This window comes from Garra rufa, chromosome 3 (genome assembly GCF_049309525.1).
Source record: "Garra rufa chromosome 3, GarRuf1.0, whole genome shotgun sequence".
Classification (NCBI taxonomy): Eukaryota; Metazoa; Chordata; class Actinopteri; order Cypriniformes; family Cyprinidae; genus Garra; species Garra rufa.
Genome location: NC_133363.1, coordinates 57094098 through 57112533, shown reverse-complemented (window position 1 = coordinate 57112533; position 18436 = coordinate 57094098). Strand labels below are relative to the sequence as shown.

General features: G+C 34.2%; 1 protein-coding gene across 1 annotated transcript; it reads right to left on the bottom strand.

Annotated features, from left to right (window-relative positions):
• Positions 1 to 6626: 6626 nt before the first annotated feature.
• Positions 6627 to 11105, bottom strand: LOC141332248 (zinc transporter ZIP1). Its single transcript, XM_073837376.1, has 4 exons — positions 10767 to 11105; positions 9929 to 10059; positions 9546 to 9851; positions 6627 to 7563 (listed from the first exon to the last, which is right to left on the bottom strand). The coding sequence occupies exons 1-4, from the start codon at positions 10888 to 10890 to the stop codon at positions 7210 to 7212; spliced, it is 915 nt and encodes a 304-aa protein (XP_073693477.1). The 5' UTR covers positions 10891 to 11105; the 3' UTR covers positions 6627 to 7209.
• Between the last annotated feature and the right edge of the window lie 7331 nt (positions 11106 to 18436).

Genomic DNA, 18436 nt, shown 5'->3' with positions numbered 1-18436 from the left:
ACCCCATAACTCACAACACATTCATCTCATCTACATGATAAACACTCACGAGGGGAGGGACCGAATGAGCCCAACCACGAAACATCACCAGGTGGATAAAACCATAAAAATAAAAACTTTAGTACATAGTTGTTTATGATTGTGTTGAGGTCAGAAAAATAGTATGCCATAAGTATAATAATAAATGAGAATAGTAAATAAGAAACATTGTGTAATGCAGAACACATCACTAATTCATGTACACAAATAAAATGTTTTTGAACAGTAAGATTTTTTATTTTTATTTTTTAAAGAAGTTTCTTCTGCTCCTAACGCCTGCATTTATTTTATCCAAAGTACAGCAAAAACTGTAAAATGTTTAAATATTTTTACTATTTAAAATAACGGCTTTCTATTTGAACATATTTTAAAATGTAATTTATTCCTTTGATTTTTTTTCAGGATTCTTTGATTATAATTATAAAAACGAAATACTTTTATTTAGCAAGGATGCTTTAAATTGATCAAAAGGGATGAAAATTCTGCTCAGCTGTTTTCAACATAATAATAATAGTTTTGAGCAGCAAATCAGAATATTAGAATGATTTGGATCATGTGACAAGACAAATGATACTCAAAATTCAGCTTTGAAATCACAGGAAATTATTTTTAATTACCTTTTAAATATATTCAAATATAAAGCACTATTTTAAACAGTAAAAATATTTCACAATTTTACTGTTTTTGCTGTACTTGGGGTCAAATAAATGCAGGCTTGGTGATCAGAAGAGACTTCTTTAAAAGAAATAAGTTTTGACTGGTAGTGTAGTCATGTGCATGATTAAAAAAAGTCAATTGAGGTTTTATTTCTAGCTATTTGAATGTATATTTACTAATGAGCTGCTAAGCATTGAATAATTCATTTTCCTAAATTAGTATTTTATCTAGAATATCTAAGCATTCCTAAATCAACATACTGTATTTGAGATGCAAAATGATTAAAGATATTAAGGTTTGTTTACTGAAAAATTTAGTTTATTGAAGAATATTGGAAGTAAAAGAAACAAGACAAGCAGCAGCAGCATTGCTAGGGTGTTATACCTGGTTCTTAGCATGTTCCTATGTGGTTGCTGTCAGTCACATAGGCCTATATTGTGTAGGCCTACCAGTGTTGTGCAAGTTACTTCCAAAATGTAATACATTATATATTATTAGCTACTGTCTTTTAAAAGTAATTAGTTACATTACAATATTACTGTCTAAATTGTAATGCGTTACTCCCAACACTGAGGCCTACAGACCCATCCATCCTTGCCTTCCAGCAATAATAAGAAGATGAAGTCATTTGTTGTGACCTCTAGAATTACATAAGCTCTTTATACAGAGGCGTCTTTCCGCTGAATAAAGATGCACAGAACTACAGAGAACAGCCATGCTGTGCTTGATGAGAAATGAACATACACATTCTGTCACGCTTCATTTGTGATGCCTATACCAATAGCGATGATCATAAAGAATACGTGAATAGATTACATTAGCAGTATAACAAATATTCTACATGCAGTGTGATTAGAGAATGAGATATTTTTGATAAAGATTAAAGCTTTTTTGATATTTGATCATTTCATATGACAGTTTGGAAAATTTAGATTTTTTTGTTTGCTTTTTTTTTTTGTTGAGGTCATAGACCATTAGTGCCTATGGAAAATAGCAGAATATGATAAATAATTGATTAATTATTTTAACAATCTGATATATATATATATATATATATATATACACTAGTATATAAAAATACAGGCTCCTGCATCAGCAGCACCACAGGCAGACTTTGTGGTGCTCTCATGAACCTGCATCAAAGACTGACAAGAAATTGGTGAATAAAGTTGTTGTTTTTTTGCACACAAAGTTATTCTTGTAGCTTCAAAGAATTATGGTTGAATCACTCATGTCACATGGACTATTTTATTCTTATTGTACTTACTACCTTTCTGGGCCTTGAACATGGTAGTACCCTTGCTGTCTATAAAGGGTTGGAGAGCTCTCGGATTTCATCAAAAATATCTTAATTTGTGTTCTGAAGATGAACAAAATGTGTTACAGGTTGGAACGACATGAGGGTGAGTAATTAATGACAGAACTATACCTTTAAGCAGTCAGACTTTTTATTTGGCAGATCATGAAATGGGCAAAAATGCATATTACTAATAAAAAAAATAAGTTTTGATATATTTGCGGTAGTAAATTTACAAAATATCTTCATGGAACATGATCTTTACCTAATACACATGATTTTTGGCATAAAAGAAAAATTGATCATTTTGACCCATGCAATGTATTTTTGGCTATTGCTACAAATATACCCGTGCTACTTAAAGGAGTAGTTCACTTTCAGAACAAAAAAGTACAGATAATGGACTCACCCTCTTGTCATCCAAGATGTTCATGTCTTTCTTTCTTCAGTCGTAAAGGAATGGTGTATTTTGAGGAAAACATTTCAGGATTTCTCTCGAGATAATGGACTTCTAAGGTGCCTCCGAGTTTGAACTTCCAAAATGCAGTTTAAATGAGGCTAAAAAAGGGCTCTAAATGATCACAGCCTATAAGAAGGGCCTTATCTAGCAAAATGATCGGTTATTTTCTAAAAACATTTACAATTTATATACTTTAATCTGAAATGCTCATACTTCTCATATAGAGCTCTTTGAAGCTGCATTTTGGAAGTTCAAACTTTGGGGCACCATAGAAGTCCACTATATGAAAAGAAATCCTGAAATGTTTTCCTCAAAAAACATTCATTTCCTTACGACTGAAGAAAGAAAGACATAGACGTCTTGGATGACAAGGGGGTGAGTACATTATCTGTAAATGTTTGTTGGCAATGTTGCAAAGTTGTTGGCAATGCATATTACTAATCAAGAAATAAGTTTTGATATATTTATGGTAGATATTTACAAAATATCTTCATGGAACATGATTTTTACCTAATACACAAATGATTTTTGGCATAAAAGAAAAATTGATAATTTTGACCCATGCAATGTATTTTTGGCCATTGCTACAAATATACCCGTGCTACTTAAAGGAGTAGTTCACTTTCAGAACAAAAATGTACAGAAAATGTACTCACCTTCTTGTCATCCAAGATGCTCATGTCTTTCTTTCTTCAGTCGTAAAGAAATGGTGTTTTTTTTTTTTTTGGAGGAAAACATTTCAGAATTTCTCTCTTTTAAGGTGCCTCCGAGTTTGAACTTCCAAAATGCAGTTTAAATAAGGCTTCAAAGGGCTCTAAATGATCAAGCCTAAGAAATGATCGGTTATTTTCTAAAAACATTTACAATTTATATAATTTGTAATCTCAAACGCTCGTACTTCTTGTTTAGAGCCCTTTGAAGCTGCATTTTGGAAGTTCAAACTCGGGAGCACCATATGAGTCCATTATATGGAGAGAAATCCTGAAATGTTTTCCTCAAAAAACATAATTTCCTTACGACTGTAGAAAGAAAGACATGAACATCTTGGATGACAAGGGGGTGAGTACATTATCTGTAAATGTTTGTTCTAAAACTGAACTACTCCTTTAAGACCAGTAATACAACTTTGCAATATCAAGCAGCAAAATCGACTGTTTTTGTAGATCGAAAATAACAGTTCTAATGAAACCGGAAATCTCGCACATTCAAGTTTAAAATGGCGTCTGCTCTTACCTGAAAAATAAGGCGGATAAGCAAAAACGAGAGTGTTTTGGGCTACTAGAAGTCGTGAACAGATGCATCCAGTGCTTAAAATGTCAATTTAAAGAGCAAGATGGAAGCCAAATCCTCCCATCCTCACCTCCTCTAGGTAAAGACTTTATTTTGGTGATCTGGATTAAAAAGCCTCAACTCTCCGCTTTGTCATAGACTAGAATACAGCAACAGATGCGAGTTGCAAATACAACAAAATAACAGCTCATTCTTGACAGCCTCAAAGCATCGGCATCAAATCAAGCACACAGACGAACTGCGATCTGAAAAACTAATCCTGCGATTGACTTTGTTTCACAGTTACATTATTAAACGCTTTGTGAACTGCATTGGTTTTACACTTTAATCCTCGTTGAGCAATCCTAATTCCCTCTTTAAACCCTCCGCGGCAAGCACTTTTTGTAATTAAAGTTTTGGGTCTTGCAACCAATAATACATTATAATAAAAAAATAAATGTAATCAACGATTTAGCTGTCATTTGCGAAATGCGCACCTATTCGCACTGGTTTCATTCATAATTACATTGCATGCTAAAGATTCAGGCTGCGGGGTGAATTTAGGACAGGCGACAGACAGGTCTGCAAAGATGCCATCCATTCAGGCATGTGAGCGTAAACCCGATAATGAGCAGTGGAGGAACAGTTCTTGTGCGAGTCCGTCACAAAACCCTGCTGCTCTGCTGCACAGGCACAAATGAACGACCCTCACTGCATAGCATTTCACTCATTAGTGCTGGACTTTGTTACCGTTTTATTTTGTGATTCTTTTCAAAAATACAGTGGCCCCAAAAATGTGTTTGGACACGTACGCCACACTTAATGCAGTTCATTCGAGAAAAAAAAAGTATGTCTGGGTTAAGTGTCCAGATACTTTTTGCTTTTATTTAGTACTGACCTGAATATTCCACATAAAACATTTACATATAGTCCACAAGAGAAAATACAAGAGTTGAATTTATAAAAATGACCCTGTTCAAAAGTTTACATACACTTGATACTTAATACTGTGTTGTTACCTGAATGATCCACAACTGTTTAGTGATGGTTGTTCATGAATCCTTCAAATTCTTTGGTTTTTCAGCATTTTTGTGTATTTGAACCCTTTTCAACAATGACTGTACGATTTTGAGATCCATCTTTTCACACTGAGGATGACTGAGAGTCTCATATGCAACTATTACAGAAGGTTCAAACCTCACTGATGCTTCAGAAGGAAACAATGCATTGAGACTTGTCTTCTGGGAAACATGCAAGTATCTTCTGTAGTTTGTGAAGGGCTGTGCTAAATGAAAATTTAAGATATTTAGGCAAAATAAGAAAAATGTACACATCCTCATTCTGTTCAAATGAGATACTGAAATCTGTGCATATTAACAATTCACTTACTGCAAAAACAGTACTAGTAGTATGCAGTTCTGAACATAGGCAATACTTTACTGACACTCTGTATTGAAGTCTGGCATCTTGAGGCTACACGTGGTATTGCTAGTTCAAGCCAAGTTTAAACCATGTTTCAGATCATACTGTGCTATTTTATCACAAACAGAGCATGTTGAAACAGAAAGCAAACTAAACAAACGCCAGAGATGTCACTTAAACATGAACTTTAAGAGAATTTAGTGCTAGTGTTTAGTAAAGGCATTTACACACTTAAATCAGTAACATGCCATTTGTTAGTTTTCTTACAAATAAAGGCACAAAACACATACGTGACTCTGGACCACAAAACCAGTCATAAGGTTAAATTTGACAAAACTGAGATGTATACATATGAAAGCTCAATAAATAAGCTTTCTATTGATGTATAGTTTGTTTGGATAGGACAATATTTGGCTGAGATACAACTATTTGAAAATCTGGAAGCTAAGGGTGCAAAAAAATCAAAATACTGAGAAAATCACCTTTAAAGTTGTCCAAATTAACAATGCATATTACTATGCATTGTTAAATCTTAACAATGCATATTACTAATCAAAAATTACATTTTGATAGGTTTACAGTAGGAATTTTACAAAAAAAAAACTTTATGGAACATGATCTTTACTTAATTTCCTAATGATTTTTGACATATAAAAGAAAAATCAATAATTTTGACTCATACAATGTATTTTTGGCTATTGCTACAAATATACCCCAGCGACTTAAGACTGGTTTTGTGGTCCAGGGTCACATATACATTTGCTGTACATACACTACCAGTCAAGTTTTTGAACAGTTAGATTTTTTATGTTTTTAAAGAAGTCTCTTCGTTTGATCCAAAGTACAATTTAGAATATTTTTACTATTTAAAACAACTGTTTTCTATTTTAAAATGTTATTTATTCCTGTGCTCAAAGCTACATTTTCAGCATCATTATTCCAGTCCTCAGTATTACATAATCCCTCAGAAATCATTCTAATATGCTGATTTGCTGTTTAAGAAACATTTTTTTTTATTGATAATACGCTTAAAGATGGTTTAAATTGATCAAAAGTGATGATAAAGACATTTATAATGATACAAAAGATTTCTATTTCAGATAAATGCTGTTTTTCTGAACTTTCTGTTCATCAGAGAAGCCTGATTCTACTTAGCTGTGCTGTTTTTGAGCAGCAAATCAGAATATTAGAATGATTTCTGAAGGATCGTGTGATACTGAGGACTGGAATAATGATGCTGAAAATGAAGCTTCGATCACAGGAATAAATAACATTTCAAAATAGAAAACAGTTATTTTAAATAGTAAAAATATTTTAAAATTGTACTGTTTTTACTGTCCTTTGGATCAAATAAATGCAGGTTTGGTGAGCAGAAGAGATTTCTTAAAAAAAAAAAAAACATTAAAAATCTAATTGTTCAAAAACTTTTGACTGGAAGTGTATGTATTCTTAAAAAAAAAAAAAAACACAATACTAGTTACACCATTTTGTCTCAGTTTACTGTGAAATCTCATCAAATGATTTATGATCACGAGTCCAAACTTTTTAGTCAAAACATTTGGCTGAACATTGAATTTACAGGAAATGTGGCATGTAAAGGACAACAAATGTGTATATACTGAATAACTGTATGAAACATACAGAAATACTGCAGTCAGTGTTCATAGTGTATAAAAATGATTTAAAAATTAATTAAAACATTTAAATCAGTCAGTTGGTGGTTTGTGGATAGTGTTATGCAAGTCAGAGGAAACAAGAATGGCATGAAAACAATTTCACTGATAAAATATGTTAAGTTAAACAAAAGGTAAAACAAGTTCAAGTAAAAAAAAAAAAAAATACTTGTAATAGTCTCCATTTGCATGTCAGCAAAATCATTGTCATATTTAAAACTGATAAATGATCTGGTAAAAGTTTTTAAAAACATCAGCAGTTCCTCAAAAAACAAGCAAACTGTGCCTTTCGCTTTCTTAAAATCACATGCAGTTTGTGAAATCTCACTGAGCGTGATTTCCTCGAGGCTCCAGTATTCTGGCTGTAGGGCACAAAAAATGAAAAATATTTTTCAGCCCAGAAAACACAGACCAGCCATTACAGAGAAACCACACAGGAGGAAGAACACTTTGAGTAGAGGCCGCTCAGGGGAGTTGAGTTCATGGGGAAGGATCTCTAGGAAGGTGATGTAGACAAACGTCCCGGCTGCCAGCCCCTCCAGCACCGCCTGGATGAAAGCGCCGGCCTCCAGCTGAGCCTCGATCACCGTGATGCCGATGCCAATGCCGAGAGGAGACATCACAGCGAAGACGGTCACGTAGAGCGCCACCCACAAGGGTCTGACCGCGCTCTGAACAAGCTTCACCGACAGACTGAAGACGATGATGCTCTTGTGGACCAGGATAGCGATGCAGATCTCCAGCACCTGAACAGAAAGAGTGGAGCAAGTCAAACTCACTGCATCTTTAGGTATATTCATCAGAGTACATTATTCCCCCCCAAAAAACCTTCATAATCTTTCATCTTACACCAGTGACCAAAATGTCACCAAGCCCCCTGTTTTTTCCATCACCTGTTATCTAGGTCAGTTCCTGGTTGATAAAATCAGTTGCCAACTAGCTGTTTGTTTTAATTGACTTTAAAGGTCAAGCGTAATTTCTAAACACAAATTACTAGTAACAAAAATTATCATTTTGATATTTATATCTAAACAGATTTAAAAAAAAAAAAGATTTTGACATGTGCTCACTCTGCTCATGGCTTACTTAAAGCCATTTTAGCACATTACACTGAGAAAAAAAAAAGTATTTGAACACTTCCTATTTAAAATGGAACTATTTTGTAGTGACGTTGATAAAATCTTTTCAAATTCTTTGTTTCGTGACCAAAAAAACCCCATTGTGGCAAAAGGAAATAAGCAAATTAAACTATGAGGAACTTAAGCACTCTACATAACTCTGCATCACTTAGTATTGTAAATTTACTGTTTATTATTTTTTATTTCTCTTAGTCTATAATATTTTTTTTTTTACAGTGAACTATTATTTAGTTTAAATTTTGGTATTAATAATTATATCATTCTCAAATGCTTGATTTTTAATTTTACAGTAAATTATTACAATAGTAACATTTCTTATTTTGTTTAAAATTGTTTAGTCATAATATATTATTTTCTTAATCACTTGACTTTTTATTTTGAAGTAAAATATTACAATAGTAAAATTTCTAATTTTTTTAGTAATAAGTATTAATTATTTTATAGCCATGTAGGTATACACTACCAGTCAAAAGTTTTTGAAAAGTAAGATTTTAATTCTTTTTTAAAAAAAAGTCTCTTTTGCTCACCAAGCCTGCATTTATTTGATCCAAAGTACAGCAAAAGCAGTAACATTTTGAAATATTTTTACTATTTAAAATAAATGTATATGTTGTAAAATGTAATTTATTCCTGTGATTTCAAAGCTGAATTTTTAGTATCATTACTCCAGTCACATGATCCTTCAGAAATCAATCAAATATTCAGATTTTCTGCTCAAAAAACATTTATTACTGTGTTGAAAACAACTGAGTAGATTTTATTTTTCAGGTTTCATTGATGAATAGAAAGTTCAGAAGAACAGCATTTATCAAAATAGAAATCTTTTGTAACATTATGTCTTTATCATCACTTTTGATCAATTTAAAGCATTCTTGCTAAATAAAAGTATTAATTTCTCAAATTTCTCCCAGCTTTAGAATGTTGTAATGTATAATGTGAAAAAAACCTTTTATTTCATATAAATACTGATCTTTGTAGAACTTAACCGTTTTAAATATTGATAATAATAATAATAAATGTTTCTTGAGCAGCAAATCAGCATATTAAAATGACTTCTGAAGGATCATGTGACACTGAAAACTGGAGTAATGATGCTGAAAATGTAGCTTTGACCACAGTAATAAATTATATTTTAAAATATATTCAAATAGAAAACAGCTATTTTAAACAGTTAAATTTGACTGTTTTTGCTGTACTTTGACTGGTATTTGGCCAAATACAAACAAGCATAGATTTTTTGTAACTACACTTTAAAATCACATCAAAGATAGAGAATATCAGTAAAATCACAATTTGATGTTTTTGCAAATAGCACAATTCTGTCTTCAGTAATTAAAACTAACTTTACATTTATAAGGTCATTTTAATCGTGTATCTTCAGTTGTGTTTTTGGGTGAACTATCCCTTTAACATTGTTAAAGTGTTTAGTGAATTTAAAGTGTTTTGGCATCACACAAACAGCATGATTTGAAGTCACGATGCTAAACTGCCTGTAAACCTTTGAACCCAAAACATTATCAGGTTTCTGACAAGGTCAGCAAAGTGATTCAACAGAGAGTTGTCAAACAAAGCAAAACTCAATAAAATACCTTAGTGTCTGTGGTCTGCAAGCCAATGGCCAAACCCTCAAACACAGAGTGAAGAGATAGAGACAGGAAGAGCATGAAGGAGCGGAAGGACGAGTGCGCGTGAAAATCTACATGGACGTGATGACCGCTACCCTCCAGATCATTCAGCGACTGACGTCCTTGGGCATGCCCGTGACCGGCGGGAGCTAAAAGAGGAGCTGTCTCCTCATTTCTGTGGCCCTCGGTGCAGCTCAAAACCATTTTTTCCAGGATCAAGACTGTGAAGAAGCCACAAGCAATGATGAACTCCGCAAGCGGGAAGCCCTCCTGGATGATAAGGAGAATTGGTATTAGAAACAAAAAATTGCATTTAACAGAGCAATTTTAATTTCTGGTGAGCTCACATCAAGGCCTTGCTTTTGTAGCTGTTCTTGTATGTCGGAAAGGTAGTCCGGGATGATGTCTAACAAACAGGCCGACAGGAAAACGCCACCCGCGAAGCAGCTCACGAAACTCAGCACGGCCTTGTGAGTTGCTACAGACACAGAAAACCAAATCAAAGTCATGTTGCATTGATTAATGGTGTCATTGATTGATGTCAATAGTATAATCTTCCTCTAATCACTCCTTTTAGCTTATCAGCCAAAGTAAAACAAGTTTCGCCATAGGGGAAATTAATCAGATGCAGAAAAAATGACTAAAAGCACATCATAACTGAGTAATGCATTGGAAGTTTAAGTCACTTGATTAAGGCTTGAAAACGAACAAAAGCTCTGGTGACGTTTAACTGCAAATCTGATGTGAACCGTGTGAAAACCACTTCCTATTCTGGTTTCACAGGCAATTTTTCGTAACTTCGGTGTCTAAGGTAAAGACTGCAATCAAAAGCAAACGTATATTTAATTTTTGTGCATAAAATCCTCAGGCTATTTTTGATCATTATGGACATAATTGATGTTTAGCAAAAGTTTTGCTTGTTTAAGCATTTTCAGACATCAGTTTCACTTCCACCCTGATGTCCATCTGTGATTTCTGTGAAATGTAAGTTATGTTTTAGTAAAAAACCTATCCTTGTCATTTTCACATAAATGCACATACATGAACAGATGCACAACACACATAATGTGTATATATATATATACAGTACATAAGTATGTTTATGCTTGGAGGAGACTAATGTATAGTACAATAAAATGTATGTCAACAACACCACTAACATAAAAGACGTAAATGACAACTTACCTGTTCCACTAGAATCTCGAAACCATTTCATCCGCGCTGGGATAAAACCAAAAAACAGAGTTAGGAACAGCAGTCCAACCAGGGCTCCAACTTTTACCTGTAGCAGGTAATCCATCGCGACCATAAATTATTAAAAAAAATGAAACTAGATGTAAACAAACAAGAGAGAGAGAGGACATACGCCTCTATTAAACACTGTTAATAAAATATACATAAATGTTTTCATATAGAGCGCTGTCGTTGAATAATAAACCCCATGATTTGAAGTTTATGACAGTTTAGCGTTTCATTCTGATTAGGTTTAACATCTGACGACTCGCTACTACATGTTTGTCAGTCGTTCGCTCCGCCCCTTGCGCTATGACGTCTACTTCCGGTTTGATTTACTCGCTGGACGCCCAAAGTTGTGGAATATCACAATTTCCTTAGTTATATCTACTATTTTTGAATCAAAGTGTGATTATTAATAAATATAGATTACTATTGTCTATAATATAATATCTGAAGGTATTTAAACAGTCTATTTTGTATTTTTGAGCCACCAAGCGCCCCCTGTAGGAATCATATGTTACTTCAACGACGGAGTGTTTATTAGTTCTTCTTCATCCAGGTCTGTGGTTGAACTGCATGGCATAGAGCTGTGGTTCCCGGTATGACTAAACCGCACATGACTGCCTTGTGACTGAAAAAAAAAGTCATATCAGCATTGATGTAAAGCAGGGCCGGAGTGGGACTCCTTTTCAGCCCTGGAGTTTCAAGCCTTAGACCGGCCCACTTTAGTTCACGACTGACTATATTAAAATGACGTCATTTCCAATTCAGTGCAAATACAGTAGCCTAAGTGTTGCTTCACAGTGAAGATTTATTTGAACAGTTAACACAATATAATGTTTAACAGTATCAGTATCTATTTTCTGTTAGAATTAGTGCTCATAAATATCCAAACCTTGAAATGAAAAAATATCAAATAAATACAAATGTATATTAAGCTATATGTATAAAATAAAGATTAAAATAAAATGTATTAAACTTTCTAATGACACTATCATGTCTTTTTCAAGTAAACAGCTGCTTTATAAGTTCAAATATTTTTCATAAATGAGAACATTAAAGGGTAAATGTCTAACACTATTCTTTTAAACATCACAATGTCCTTTTCCGCAATATCTGAATATATATTCTGTGCAAAATTGTTCAGTCCTTAAACACAAATAAAGAATAGAACAAGTATTGCACTGTCCTACCTGCCCATTCTAGTGTGTTGGGCTCATGACTGGTGCTTGTTAATGTTACGGGGCCTGGCTTTTCACTCTTAGCAGCAAACTGGACTAGAGGCTGCTGCTGCTGAAGAGCAACAGTACAAGAAAAGGTTTGATACATAAACATGAACGGTGATTTGCAGACATCGTTGTTTTGCACTGCTCCTAGCTTGACGTTAACCAGGGGCGGACTGAGACAAAATTTCAGGCCGGGAAATCTCACACTTATCCAGGCCATCCCACACCAAAATTTGAAACCCTGGACAACAATATTTTTCATCATCACATAAAGAAAAGTTGAAATCAACTGGGTAAAATAATTAAATGCTATCTCATGAACTTCCAATTTGCCTTTTAATCTCTTTTAATCTCTCTGTCTCTCATGTGTGTTTACTTTTTAAACAAATTTTCTTGTATCTTGTGTCACTTTTTTCATAAACACATCTCGACCTTTACAACCACCTATACAGTACAGATCTAAGGTTGGTCTTTTTTAAAGAAGACAATCAGCAGATTATTGCAGAAATACTGAGACCTTTTTAAAGACATGTTTTTGTCAAGATTGTAAAAAGTTGTGATTTTGTAAAATGACACTTGACATTGCTGCTAAGGGGGAGGAGACAGCCACCAGGATGGTTCTTGAGCTTCTAAGCTTTCAAAATTATATATAATTTATGATTAGTACTAAAACATTTGATAGAAAAAAGGGCAACAGAAAAAAGAGGGCCACTACATTAGGACCATGTGTTATTGTCGTAATGTTAAAATTAAAACAACAAAAATTAGCTACATCTTGAATATATCTTTATTAAAAAATCTTAAAACTAAACATGTTTTGCATTATCATGGGTCATGTTTGGCCCTAAGGAAAATTAACCATGATATTATTGAGCCTATGGTAAACATAGTAACCATGTTTTTTTGGGTTTTTTTTAGGATTGATTCCCATTAGTATAATCATAATTTTATACCATGGACGAAACGCGTGCCAGTCAAGACTAACCGATTTATGATTTATTAGAGTTTTACTATTGAATGGCTAATTCTGAAATAACCACTTTAGTACATTAGGCCGGCAACAAAAACAACAACAACAATATTAAATAGCCTAATAATAATAAAAATTGGAGGGTAGCGGGCCAAAAATTCTCCCGATGGACAGTCCGCCCCTGGCGACTGCTGTGAGTGCAGGCAGCTAGGGACACCGGCCCTCGCGGCCAAAAAAACGGACCGGCCCACCGGGAATTCTCCCGGTCCTCCCGATTAGCCAATCCGGGCCTGATGTAAAGTGTAGCAAGATAGCTTGGTTTCTGTTTTATCTGTATTTGTTTTAGAGAGGGAACTATAGAGTTTCTATGAAGCCTGATTGAGTTGCAGTGATCTTTTAGAAGTAGACATCTTTTAATATTTTATTCCTTATTCTTACTTTTACTCCTGACAAATGGGACTTACTAGTTTGTTTTCCCACCCAGCACTAGACGTCATTTGGACGTCGTTTTTGGGCTAAATCAAGTCGGCTTGTCATCTTTTAGCCCAAAAATCGAAGTTGAAAATGAATCGTTGTTTGGTCCGTCGGATTTTGTCCAAATTTTGCCTAAACATCGACGTTGAAAATTGCCTTTGTTTGCTCCGTCTGATTTGGTCCAAATTTACTTCAAAAATCAACTTTTAAAATTGGGTTTTGTTTGGTCCATCCAATTCACATGGCAATAATATAAATCTGTTTATTTTTTATAGCGTTTCAACAGAGACTTATCACCAATCAGACGGTAAGGTGTACAATGGTTAAAACAAGTAGTAAATGACCTTTTTACAACATCAACTCACCAGTAGGTGGCGACAGGAGACTGTTTTCTCAGCCGATTTTACCGATTTGTTCAGACACCCCTGCAAAAAAAAAAAACAGCTAATACCGGCCTAGGCTGGTTGGCTGGTCTTAGCTGGTTTAAGCTGGTCTCCCAGCCTGGCCAGGCTGGTTTTAGCTGGTGGTCTCGCAGCCTGGCCAAAACCCCTCTAAAACCAGCCTGCTGACCAGCTATGGCCAGCGAAAACTAGCCTGGTTGACCAGGTTGACCAGTTGCAGTGATCTTTTAGAAGTAGACAACTTTTAATATTTTATTCGTTATTCTTTTTCTTTTACTCCTGACAAATGGGACAGACTAGTTTGTTTTCCCACCCAGCACTAGACGTCATTTGGACGTCGGTTTTTTTGGGCGGGGGGCCTTTTAGCCTTCTTTTAGCCTAAAAATCGAAGTTGAAAATTAATTGTTGTTTGGGCCATCGGATTTAGTCCAAATTTTGCCTAAATATAGACGTTGAAAATTGGCCTTTGTTTGCTCCGTCTGATTTGGTCCAAATTTAACCCAAAAATCAACGTTTAAAATTGGGTTTTGTTTGGTCCATCCAACTCACATGGCAATAATATAAATCTGTTTATTTTTTATAGCGTTTCAACAGCTGTGAGACTTATCACCAATCAGACTGTAAGGTGTACAATGGTTAAAAAAACAAGTAGTAAATGACCTTTTTACAACATCAACACACCAGTAGGTGGCGACAGGAGACTGTTTTCTCAACCGATTTTACCGATTTGTTCAGACACCCCTGCAAAAAAAACAGCTAATACCGGCCTAGGCTGGTTGGCTGATCTTAGCTGGTTTAAGCTGGTCTCCCAGCCTGGCCAGGCTGGTTTTAGCTGGTGGTCTCGCAGCCTGGCCAAAACTCCTCTAAAACCAGCCTGCTGACCAGCTATGGCCAGCGAAAACTAGCCTGGTTGACCAGCTAAGTCCAGCCAACCAGCCTCGGCTGGTTTTAGCTGTTTTTTCATCAGTGATGCTGATTGATTCATTTAGGAATGAAACTTTATGAGTGAGTCATTGAATAATTATTTAAACGGTTCATTAATGTTATTGTTTTAGATTAAATCAATGAATCATTCCTTCAATCGAATTGTTCAAAGATAATGAATCATTTAGAAACGAAATATCACTATTATTGTTGTAATGATTCTCTGTGGCTTTGTTTGCAACTATCACCTTTTTCTTTTCGTAAGAGTGGCTGCGGCCATTTGTAAATTATATGGGTCTGACTTCTGGTGTCATCTGCATCCAGCTATTTTTAGCTGTACAAAACAGTTCGTTTTGCTGTTTAATATTGCAAATTGGTGTGTCCTATCATTTTCATGTATAATCTTAATTATGAGCACACTGGTTTGTAGTCCCAACTGTTTTACCATATACTGCATGTTGTTATTCTTGAACCGGAAGTCTCACCATAGGCTTACTTCCGCATTTAGGGTTTTCGACAGAAAACAGATAAAGAAACTGGCTATATTGTGTTTAAAATGTAAGTTGCTTTACATTAACTTGTTGTTTATGGAGCTGTTGGATAAAAGCAATAGAGTGTTTTCATTCATCGGCCATATTGGCAGCACTGAATGTAAACATGCCACTGAACCAAACATAACTCGCATATTTTGCTAATGATTGCTGCTGAAAATGGTCAATTTTGTCATGATTTGAGATTTAGCAGCTTCCACATGTTGTTTCTGTGGTTTTCACAGCATAAATAAGCAGAACAACATTATCAGTAGTACATTAACCGTCCGTGCAATCCATGCTATTGCTTACATCCAAGAAGTTATTTGTGATATTTTAGGAATTTGAATTCTTAAGTTTTGCATTAACAGTCTTAAAAAACATAAACTATTCTTGAGGCCTAATACACTCTTGCTTTTTTTTTCATTTCTTGTATTATTTATGTATTTTCTGGAATTATTTTTTGATTGCTCTCTGGGTGTCTCTGATTTGACCGTACAAGTGCATGAAACCACACAAACAAAACGTATGGAACTTAAATACTATATATAGGCTACTATAGACATGTGAATTGCAAGTCTTTTTCCCACTGGAACAAATGGTTCTTAAAATAGGCTTTTTCATAGCATTTTTTTTTTTTTGGGTACGCAGGAATTAATTGTCCCAACCAGACAGAGAAGAATGATTCAGAGGTTTGAATATAATGGCCTGACATGTTTGGTGAGTCTAAAGTAGCAGTTATATTTGTAGCAATAGCCAAAAATACATTGTATTGGTCAATATAATTTCTTTTTCATTTATGCCACAAATCATTAAGTAAAGATCATGTTCTATAAAGATATTTTGTAAATAGCTGACTTAAAGTTACTTTTATTTAACCATAAAGTTTTTTTTGACCGGAAATGGCACAGGCTTCTCCCAAAAGATAAGATGATGTACAAAAGGCATCATTGTGGAAAAAAAATATTTCTCAGCTTTTATTTACATTTGAACAAAAAGTGGCATATCTAAAATTATTCATACCCTTTGCAAACTGTCACAGTCTATGGGGAAATCTAAAGTTCTATACCATTCCAAATAGTCCAAGCTGTTAGAGCATCCTAATTACCCTGATTCATTGGGAACAGCTGTTTTAATCAACTCAACAGGAGAAAAACAGAAGCTCTCTGCTGTTGGTTTGTGGACAGTCATGTCTAAGACAAAGGAGCTCCCTGGACCTGCAGCTGCACATTGTGGCTGCTCACAAGTCAGGAAAGGGCTATAGGACCATATCTAAATGTTTTGAAGTTCCAGTGGCTACAGTGCAAAGTATTATTAGAAAATACAAGACATTCCGCACTCTGTGAAAAATTTCAGAATTTCAGGCCATATCTGGAGTTTGTCTGCATTGGATATGAGCTTCTTTGACTGTTTACAGTGCACAGTCATCCAGTCAAACAGCTCCTAAGATGTTTTTCCTTAGCTATATTTTTGAGCATAGTTTAGTCATATGCACGTCAGAGCAAACAAACAAGCTCACCGCTGTGTGCGATCTGAGCAAAGTTAGTCAGAGGCATGAGGAGTAAAGTTTCTCATTTAATATTCCCGCAGCCAACTGAGCTCCATGCCGCCGAGTGACCGCCGCTCCCTCAGGCATCAATAATACAAGAGGAAGTTATTGTTCCGCTGCAGGCAACAGCAACACAGAATTAAAAGGCTTGTGGGGAGGCTGTGCTGGGCCTTTCACTCAATCCACTCGGGTTTCAGCTGCTGTAGACAGGCCTCAGACAAGAGCGAGATGATTTTGAACATCAGTGAAGGGCCTGATTGTGTGCTGACGGTGGCTAAGGGACACTTTTGTTTTATGACAGCTGTAGGCGACCTGCTGGCTGCCACATGAGTAAAACAATACCCACCAGGACAAGGGTAGTGTTTTATGTCAGTGTTGGCACAGGTGAAAATTACCTCTTGAGATGTCAGATTGAAGAATAAAATAGGACTCAAAGTGATTAAATTCTGATTAAGTGTTTTATGTAAGATTTTGAGGGAAAACAATGCTGACTTTTTTTGTTTAACTGAAATATAATACAAAAATAGATGAAAAAGGAAAAGGAAAAAGGAAAGGTAAAGGAGTTTTCCCCAAAAGCGTCTTTCAGACACAGTACGAGTAAAGTATCGAAAGGGAGCTTAAAAGTTAGAAATGTTGCTTTGGCACGAAATGAATTAAGTTTAAGCTAAAGTACTAAAATGACTTAAACTGAAATAAAAATTACAAAAATGCAACAAATGTACACAAATTAAGTTAAAAAAAAAGGTTAATCAAAATTAAAATAAAATAAGAAACTAATTCAGAACTAATAAATAAGTAATAAATTAAAACTAATAAAGAATGAATAAAGTAAAGTAAAATAACTAATAATTTTCAAAATTAAAGCTTCAAAATTCAAAGCAATAAAACATACTACAATACTATATAAATAATACTGAAATAACACTGGTCAGTTAGTGCCGTTAAATAAAAATATTAAATGAATAAATATTCTAATTAACTAAAGTAAATATAAAAATTACAAAGAAGCAGATAACAAACCAATTAAAAGTTAAAATAAAATGAAAACTAATAATTAAAAAAATAAAAGCTAATACAAAACATTAATAAAAGCACATAACAAATGTACAAAAACCTGTACTAAAATCAAAATAACGATTAAAATTAAAGAATTAATAAATTAAAATAAGAACTAATAATTAAAAAATTAAAGCATCAAAATTCAAAGCTAAAAATTCAAAACAATAATACGTACTACAATACTAAATAAATAATACTAAAATAACACTGGTCAGTTAGTGCCATTAAATAAAAATAATAAATAAATAAATATTAATTAAAACGCATAACAAATGTACAAAAACCTGTGCTAAAATTAAAATAAGGTAATTAAAATAAAGTAATTAATAACTAAAAAATTACTAATAAGTTATTAATAAATTAAAACGACTAAAAGAATTAGTAAATTAAAATGAGAACTAATAATTTAAAAATGAAAGCTAATTCAAAATAATAATATGTACTACAATACTATATAAATAATACTAAACACTGGTCAGTAAGTAC

What these genes read in the sequence shown, in the direction of transcription:
- LOC141332248 (XM_073837376.1), bottom strand. Translation starts at nt 10,890, where the DNA reads ATGGTCGCGATGGATTACCTGCTACAGGTAAAAGTTGGAGCCCTGGTT. An exon ending in TCGAGATTCTAGTGGAACAG is followed by an intron (nt 10,060 to 10,766) that starts GTAAGTTGTCAT and finishes CTGTGTCTGTAG; the next exon opens with CAACTCACAAGGCCGTGCTG. An exon ending in TACAAAAGCAAGGCCTTGAT is followed by an intron (nt 9,852 to 9,928) that starts GTGAGCTCACCA and finishes CTTATCATCCAG; the next exon opens with GAGGGCTTCCCGCTTGCGGA.